Here is a 9,821-nt window from a genome sequence, read left to right on the forward strand (position 1 = left end):
CACCAGGTGATGAGACTGTAGAAGGTATGTGCCTTAAGCCACACCCCTACACATATCACCTGGTGATGAGACTGTAGAAGGTATGTGCCTTAAGCCACACCCCTACACATATCACCTGGTGATGAGACTGTAGAAGGTATGTGCCTTAAGCCACACCCCCTACACATATCACCTGGTGATGAGACTGTAGAAGGTATGTGCCTTAAGCCACACCCCTACACATATCACCTGGTGATGAGACTGTAGAAGGTATGTGCCTTAAGCCACACCCCTACACATATCACCTGGTGATGAGACTGTAGAAGGTATGTGCCTTAAGCCACACCCCTACACATATCACCTGGTGATGAGACTGTAGAAGGTATGTGCCTTAAGCCACACCCCTACACATATCACCAGGTGATATCCCCGAGCCGACTAGGTGAAAAATCTGTCGATGTGCCCTTGAGCAAGGCACTTAACCCTAATTGCTCATGTAAGTCGCTCTGGATAAGAGCGTCTGCTAAATGACTAAAATGTAAATGTAAATGTAATGAGATTGCACCCCTCTCCAGCATGGATATATAGTGAGTAGTTTGTCTGCAAACATTTTGGAGTAAATTGGTGAGGAAATTGGTAAATCTTCATGTATTTCTAAGAAGTGTCAATAACGAACAGCTAATATATCAAGAAATATGTGAAGTGGGGTTTGGGGACTCAAATCTATGTTTGCTTGAATGTACATCTGTCCAAAAGAAAGCTAGCCAGCCATATGTTAGCTATGGGATTCTTTACAGTCCAAAATAAGTCAAAATTATGCAAACGAAACGGTCACAAACAAAACAATTCACCCCATAGAGATACAGTGCCCTCCGTAATTATTGGCACAGTGAAGCATATTTTCTTATTTTGGCTCTATATTCCAAAAGGTTGGATTTAAATTAAACAATGACTATGAGGTTAAAGTACATAATGTCAGCTTTAATTTAATCCATTTTGGGTGAACCATTTAGAAATTACAGCACTTTTTGTACATAGTCCCCCAATTTTAGGGGACCAAAAGTATTGGGACAAATTCACTGACAGTATATGTGTATTAAAGTAGTACAAATTTTAGTATTTGGTCCCATATTCATAGGGCGCAATGACTAAATCAAGCTTGTGACATTGCATGCTAGGAATATGGGACCAAATACTAAACTTTGTCCAGTAATTTCTAAACGGTTCACCAGATATGGATGGCAAATCCCTCAAATTAAATCTGGCAGTCTGCACTTTAAGCTCATAGTCATTGTATCATTTAAAATCCAAAGTGCTGGAGTACAAAGCAAAAAAAAATGTGGCACTGTCCCAATACTTTTATAGCTCACTGTATGTGTACAGTACTTGTATGTTGGAAGATATGTGTGCTGAAAGTTTGGGGAAGAAAGTATACAAATTATAATCTTCTTCCAACCCCCAATTTGCACAGCTTCTGTAGAAGGACCCACATACACTGACTGTGTAAAACACTAAGAACACCTTCCTACTATTGAGTTGCACCAAGGCTCAAGAATCCTTCTTTAACCTGTTTCTTCCTGTTCATCTACACCAGGGATCATCAACTATATTCAGCCGTGGGTTATTTTTTTTCTTGAGCGGATGGTCAGAGGGCCGGAACATAATTACAAATAATTTGTGGACTGCAAATTGACCTCCAGAAGCCCAAAGAGATATGTTTGACTAAAACATAATCATTTCAAACCTTGCTTACATTTGTAACCATCACATGTCTCTCTCTTATACATGGGAATACTTGGGAACAGATTTATTAAATCAAAATCACTTGGAGCTGATTTCCTGGTGTCTTTAGTCTTTTATGTCCAACAATGGAAAAACATAAAATAATGTAATTATATATACAACAACATATCACAGTCATAGCAAGAAATAAAGAACTCTGTAATCATTACTGAGAATGTTATTGTAGTTAAAGTGGCCTGTTGGTTTATTCAGTAGGCTACTTCAAATATCACTGCCGCCAGTTCTAAAGCTTTTGTAAAAAGTTAAAATAAGTGCGTGTGACAGATGTGAAAAATAATAAATAAAACAATTTTGCAATGTAAATTACATCTTTTCAACTTTCATTCAGAACCTAAAATGAACTTCACTTCAACATCTGAAAAATATGTATTTTAAATGTAATTTTGCTAACTGGGATGGCTCTCTGGGATGTGCATGCCAGAATCTAAAGAGGAGGCTTTAATTTGTTTTTCCTCAGGGCTGCTAACACTACTTGAAACCTCTTAACATGCATGTATATGGACGCACGCATGGACACACACTCAAAGCCCCTCTCCCTCTCCCCCTCTCTGTCTCTACCTCTTCTCCCTCTCCCCCTCTCTGTTTCTACTTATTTTCCCTCTCCCTCCTTCTGTCTGTGGTTTGATTTGTAGCATCCACTCTGAAGTAGGCCACATCGTCACATCTCTTAATAACATACCTGTTTGCACAGATTCCTTCATGCACAATTATTTGAGTTCAGCACTGCCCAACAAGTTGTTTTTCGGTGTGTCACACTACACAGACTTCCGGTGTGTGTGACACACATACAGACACATTGTGCTATTCCCCTCAGGAAAATAAACTGTTATTATGAGTTAAAGTTTTAAAAAAGATCTACATTTTTTAAAACCTGAAATAAAGGTCTGACTTGGAAATATAACTGTTTATTAAAAATATTTATTTGGAATAATAGAATACTTAATATATTGGTTTAAAATATGCCTTAGGATGCAGATAATAATAATAATAATAATAATAATATGAATAATAATATATGGTAGTACAGAGTGATAAAAAAACAAAAGATATCCATGTGATAGTCGGAAGGCGACATACAAAAACATAAAACAATATTAATAGAACAGTTAAATTAAACCTTCCCTAATTCATGAACGTGCCAGTTGTTTTAAAACTTACATTCTGGAAAGTCCAAAACCATGCTTTAAAAATGATAACAATGTTGTTCAAGATTGAGTGGAATTCTGTTTTTACGATGCTTGAGTGTATACTTTTTCTCTGAGGTCCTAGAGAAGGATTCTTCTACATTTGAATAAATGATTTGCACAGCAACTGACATCACATTTTACACTAACTAGAAAAGTACATACTTTAGCCAACACACTGTCAACACACTCATACATTGACCCTTATATTTACATTTACATTTACATTTTAGTCATTTAGCAGACGCTCTTATCCAGAGCGACTTACAGGAGCAATTAGGGTTAAGTGCCTTGCTCAAGGGCACATTAACGTCATTTAGCAGACGCTCTTAGCCAGAGCGACTCACAAATTGGTGCGTTCACCCTATAGCCAGTGGGATAACCACTTTACAATTTGGGGGGGGTTAGAAGGAATACTTTATCCTATCCCAGGTATTCCTTAAAGAGGTGGGGTTTCAAATGTCTCCGGAAGGTGGTGAGTGACTCCGCTGTCCTGGCGTCGTGAGGGAGCTTGTTCCACCATTGGGGGTGCCAGAGCAGCGAACAGTTTTGACTGGACTGAGCGGGAGCTATGCTTCCGCAGAGGAAGGGGAGCCAGCAGGCCAGAGGTGGATGAACGCAATGCCCTCGTTTGGGTGTAGGGACTGATCAGAGCCTGAAGGTACAGAGGTGCCGTTCCCCTCACTGCTCCATAGGCAAGCACCATGGTCTTGTAGCGGATGCGAGCTTCAACTGGAAGCCAGTGGAGTGTGCGGAGGAGGGGGGTACCACAGTCGAGCACGACAGTAAAAGCAAAAAAACTCCATCAGCAAATTCACACGAGAGAAACTTCATTAGTGCGAAGAATGTGGCAAAAGCTTCAGTAAAAACATTAAAACAGAACAGTGAACAACCTTGAGAGTTTCAACACCACCTCCCTTCAGTCCTCTCACCAGGCTGGCTGTCCATCCCCTCATCCCCTGGTGCTGGTCTGTGGTGGTCTGGTCTGTGGTGTGTCTAACCCTCTAGACGTAGGCCTTGCTGCTGCCAGCCACGGAGCTAGCAGCCTTGGAGTACTTGACATCGTGGTTCTCATCGCTGGGGGGGCAGGAGCTGCAGAGGAGCGCCCCGCCCAGGATCATCAGCCCTGCGGAGCCCCAGCCGATGTAGAGTGAGGCTCCCAGCTCCCTCCTCTGGGCCTCGACCAAAAGGGGGTTGTAGAAGTCTCGGATGATGGTGTTGGCCGACCAGCAGACAGGGACCAGGACCAGAAGGGCAGCAATGAGGAAGACGATTCCGCTAGCGATGGCAACCTTGGCCTTGGAGGTCTCGTTATCCACGAAGTTGGTGCACTTCCCGCCAGCGATGCCCAGCAGGATGGCGAACACGCCAGCGATTATGGCGATTATGATCAGAGCCCTGGCGGCCTGCAGGTCCTGGGGCAAGGCCAGGAGGGAGTCGTAGACCTTACACTGCATCTGTCCCGTGCTCTGGGTCACACAGTTCATCCATAACCCTTCCCAGATGACCTGAGCGGTGACGATGTTGGCTCCAATGAAGGCTGTCACCTTCCACATGGGCAGAGCACAGATGATGATGCTTCCCAGCCAGCCGACGATCGCCAGGGCCGTGCCCAGCATCTGTAGCCCAGCCGACACCATCCTGATGGAGCCCTGGTAGAATGGACGGATTGAGCTGATGGAGGGAGAGATATAGAGAGACAGGAGAGTATAGCCTGAACAGGGTAGATGTTGACAATGAAGAACTCAACTCCTCTACGTCTCTGACTTATAGGGTTTACTGTGAAAAAGTGATGGAATAGGGAGGAGTTTTTTCATAGCTCTCTCTCTCTCTCTGTCCTCTCTCTCTCTCTCTCTCTCTCTCTCTCTCACTCTCACTCTCTCTCTCTCTCTCTCTCTCTCTCTCTCTCTCTCTCTCTCTCTCTCTCTACCAAGTGAAACTGGTTTCCTAAGGTATGTCACCTGACCAGAAACTCTCCTATTGTTTATACATTTATTTCTGTCCCAAACGCTGACTCCGAAACTTTGTTTGAAAATAAAACATCTCCTGATTTTTGTATTTAACACTATTATTTCAATAGAAAATCTTGAGTTGTTCTATTATTACATTGAAAGATACTGATCTAATTAGTAGTTTTGTTTATTTTTAAGCATCTTTCTCAAAAGAATGCAGTCCCACCTGGTGATGTCAATACCAAAACACACACATTAAAAGACTGTAGAATGAATGTGCCTTAAGCCACACCCCTACACATATCACCTGGTGATGAGACTGTAGAAGGTATGTGCCTTAAGCCACACCCCTACACATATCACCTGGTGATGAGACTGTAGAAGGTATGTGCCTTAAGCCACACCCCTACACATATCACCTGGTGATGAGACTGTAGAAGGTATGTGCCTTAAGCCACACCCCTACACATATCACCTGGTGATGAGACTGTAGAAGGTATGTGCCTTAAGCCACACCCCTACACATATCACCAGGTGATATCCCCGAGCCGACTAGGTGAAAAATCTGTCGATGTGCCCTTGAGCAAGGCACTTAACCCTAATTGCTCATGTAAGTCGCTCTGGATAAGAGCGTCTGCTAAATGACTAAAATGTAAATGTAAATGTAATGAGATTGCACCCCTCTCCAGCATGGATATATAGTGAGTAGTTTGTCTGCAAACATTTTGGAGTAAATTGGTGAGGAAGTTGGTAAATCTTCATGTATTTCTAAGAAGTGTCACTAACGAACAGCTAATATATCAAGAAATATGTGAAGTGGGGTTTGGGGACTCAAATCTATGTTTGCTTGAATGTACATCTGTCCAAAAGAAAGCTAGCCAGCCATATGTTAGCTATGGGATTCTTTACAGTCCAAAATAAGTCAAAATTATCCAAACGAAACGGTCACAAACAAAACAATTCACCCCATAGAGATACAGTGCCCTCCGTAATTATTGGCACAGTGAAGCATATTTTCTTATTTTGGCTCTATATTCCAAAAGTTTGGATTTGAATCAAACAATGACTATGAGGTTAAAGTACATAATGTCAGCTTTAATTTAATCCATTTTGGGTGAACCATTTAGAAATTACAGCACTTTTTGTACATAGTCCCCCAATTTTAGGGGACCAAAAGTATTGGGACAAATTCACTGACAGTATATGTGTATTAAAGTAGTACAAATTTTAGTATTTGGTCCCATATTCATAGGGCGCAATGACTACATCAAGCTTGTGACATTGCATGCTAGGAATATGGGACCAAATACTAAACTTTTGTCCAGTAATTTCTAAACGGTTCACCAGATATGGATGGCAAATCCCTCAAATTAAATCTGGCAGTCTGCACTTTAAGCTCATAGTCATTGTATCATTTAAAATCCAAAGTGCTGGAGTACAAAGCAAAACAAAATGTGGCACTGTCCCAATACTTTTATAGCTCACTGTATGTGTACAGTACTTGTATGTTGGAAGATATGTGTGCTGAAAGTTTGGGGAAGAAAGTATACAAATTATAATCTTCTTCCAACCCCCAATTTGCACAGCTTCTGTAGAAGGACCCACATACACTGACTGTGTAAAACACTAAGAACACCTTCCTACTATTGAGTTGCACCAAGGCTCAAGAATCCTTCTTTAACCTGTTTCTTCCTGTTCATCTACACCAGGGATCATCAACTATATTCAGCCGTGGGTTATTTTTTTTCTTGAGCGGATGGTCAGAGGGCCGGAACATAATTACAAATAATTTGTGGACTGCAAATTGACCTCCAGAAGCCCAAAGAGATATGTTTGACTAAAACATAATCATTTCAAACCTTGCTTACATTTGTAACCATCACGTGGCTCTCTCTTATACATGGGAATACTTGGGAACAGATTTATTAAATCAAAATCACTTGGAGCTGATTTCCTGGTGTCTTTAGTCTTTTATGTCCAACAATGGAAAAACATAAAATAATGTAATTATATATACAACAACATATCACAGTCATAGCAAGAAATAAAGAACTCTGTAATCATTACTGAGAATGTTATTGTAGTTAAAGTGGCCTGTTGGTTTATTCAGTAGGCTACTTCAAATATCACTGCCGCCAGTTCTAAAGCTTTTGTAAAAAGTTAAAATAAGTGCGTGTGACAGATGTGAAAAATAATAAATAAAACAATTTTGCAATGTAAATTACATCTTTTCAACTTTCATTCAGAACCTAAAATGAACTTCACTTCAACATCTGAAAAATATGTATTTTAAATGTAATTTTGCTTACTGGGATGGCTCTCTGGGATGTGCATGCCAGAATCTAAAGAGGAGGCTTTAATTTGTTTTTCCTCAGGGCTGCTAACACTACTTGAAACCTCTTAACATGCATGTATATGGACGCACGCATGGACACACACTCAAAGCCCCTCTCCCTCTCAGTTTCTACCTCTTCTCCCTCTCCCCCTCTCTGTTTCTACCTCTTCTCCCTCTCCCTCCTTCTGTCTGTGGTTTGATTTGTAGCATCCAATTTGAAGTAGGCCACATCGTCACATCTCTTAATAACATACCTGTTTGCACAGATTCCTTCATGCACAATTATTTGAGTTCAGCACTGCCCAACAAGTTGTTTTTCGGTGTGTCACACTACACAGACTTTCGGTGTGTGTGTGTGTGTGACACACATACATACACATTGTGCTATTCCCCTCAGGAAAATAAACTGTCATTACGAGTTAAAGTTTTAAAAAATATCTACATTTTTTAAAACCTGAAATAAAGGTCTGACTTGGAAATATAACTGTTTATTAAAAACATTTATTTGGAATAATAGAATACTTAATATATTGGTTTAAAATATGCCTTAGGATGCAGATAATAATAATAATAATATGAATATGAATAATAATATATGGTAGTACTGAGTGATAAAAAAACAAAAGATATCCATGTGACAGTCGGAAGGCGACATACAAAAACATAAAACAATATTAATAGAACAGTTAAATTAAACCTTCCCTAGTTCATGAACGTGCCAGTTGTTTTAAAACTTACATTCTGGAAAGTCCAAAACCATGCTTTAAAAATGATAACAATGTTGTTCAAGATTGAGTGGAATTCTGTTTTTACGATGCTTGATTGTATACTTTTTCTCTGAGGTCCTAGAGAAGGATTCTTCTACATTTGAATAAATGATTTGCACAGCAACTGACATCACATTTTACACTAACTAGAAAAGTACATACTTTAGCCAACACACTGTCAACACACTCATACATTGACCCTTATATTTCACTTTGGTACCACAGTCGAGCACGACAGTAAAAGCAAAAAAACTCCATCAGCAAATTCACACGAGAGAAACTTCAATAGTGCGAAGAATGTGGCAAAAGCTTCAGTAAAAACATTAAAACAGAACAGTGAACAACCTTGAGAGTTTCAACACCACCTCCCTTCAGTCCTCTCACCAGGCTGGCTGTCCATCCCCTCATCCCCTGGTGCTGGTCTGTGGTGGTCTGGTCTGTGGTGTGTCTAACCCTCTAGACGTAGGCCTTGCTGCTGCCAGCCACGGAGCTAGCAGCCTTGGAGTACTTGACATCGTGGTTCTCATCGCTGGGGGGGCAGGAGCTGCAGAGGAGCGCCCCGCCCAGGATCATCAGCCCTGCGGAGCCCCAGCCGATGTAGAGTGAGGCTCCCAGCTCCCTCCTCTGGGCCTCGACCAAAAGGGGGTTGTAGAAGTCTCGGATGATGGTGTTGGCCGACCAGCAGACAGGGACCAGGACCAGAAGGGCAGCAATGAGGAAGACAATTCCGCTAGCGATGGCAACCTTGGGCTTGGACCTCTCGTTATCCACGAAGTTGGTGCACTTCCCGCCAGCGATGCCCAGCAGGATGGCGAACACGCCAGCGATTATGGCGATTATGATCAGAGCCCTGGCAGCCTGCAGGTCCTGGGGCAAGGCCAGGAGGGAGTCGTAGACCTTACACTGCATCTGTCCCGTGCTCTGCGTCACACAGTTCATCCATAACCCTTCCCAGATGACCTGAGCGGTGACGATGTTGGCTCCAATGAAGGCTGTCACCTTCCACATGGGCAGAACACAGATGATGATGCTTCCCAGCCAGCCGACGATCGCCAGGGCCGTGCCCAGCATCTGTAGCCCAGCCGACACCATCCTGATGGAGCCCTGGTAGTATGGACAAATTGAGCTGATGGAAGGAGAGATAGAGAGAGGCAGGAGAGTATAGCCTGAACAGGGTAGATGTTGACAATGAAGAACTCACCTCCTCTACGTCTCTGACTTATAGGGTTTACTGTGAAAAAGTGACGGAATAGGGAGGAGTTTTTTCATCTCTCTCTCTCTCTCTCTCTCTCTCTCTCTCTGTGTGTCTGTCTCTCTTTCTCGCTCTCTCTCTCTCTCTCTCTCTCTCTCTCTCTCTCTCTCTCTCTCTCTCTCTCTCTCTCTCTCTCCCAAGTGAAACTGGTTTCCTAAGGTATGTCACCTGACCAGAAACTCTCCTATTGTTTATACATTTATTTCTGTCCCAAACGCTGACTCCGAAACTTCGTTTGAAAATAAAACAACTCCTGATTTTTGTATTTAACACTATTATTTCAATAGAACATCTTGAGTTGTTCTATTATTACATTAAAAGATACTGATCTAATTAGTAGTTTTGTTTATTTTTAAGCATCTTTCTCAAAAGAATGCAGTCCCACCTGGTGATGTCACTACCAAAACACACACATTAAAAGACTGTAGAATGAATGTGCCTTAAGCCACACCCCTACAAATATCACCAGGTTATGAGATTGCACCCCTCTCCAGCATGGACACATAGTGAGTAGTTTGTCTGCAAACATTTTGGAGAACATTAGTGAGG

At 41.8% G+C, this 9,821-nt stretch overlaps 1 protein-coding gene across 1 annotated transcript; it reads right to left on the minus strand.

Annotated features, from left to right (window-relative positions):
- Positions 1-3,734: 3,734 nt before the first annotated feature.
- Positions 3,735-9,244, minus strand: LOC121541344 (claudin-4-like). The gene is made up of 3 exons (XM_045208178.1): positions 8,630-9,244; positions 4,725-4,726; positions 3,735-4,607 (listed from the first exon to the last, which is right to left on the minus strand). Exons 1-3 carry the CDS (start codon positions 9,110-9,112, stop codon positions 3,971-3,973), a joined length of 1,122 nt encoding a protein of 373 aa, XP_045064113.1. The 5' UTR covers positions 9,113-9,244; the 3' UTR covers positions 3,735-3,970.
- Positions 9,245-9,821: the final 577 nt, after the last annotated feature.

This window comes from Coregonus clupeaformis, chromosome 27 (genome assembly GCF_020615455.1).
Source record: "Coregonus clupeaformis isolate EN_2021a chromosome 27, ASM2061545v1, whole genome shotgun sequence".
In the NCBI taxonomy this organism is placed as follows: Eukaryota; Metazoa; Chordata; class Actinopteri; order Salmoniformes; family Salmonidae; genus Coregonus; species Coregonus clupeaformis.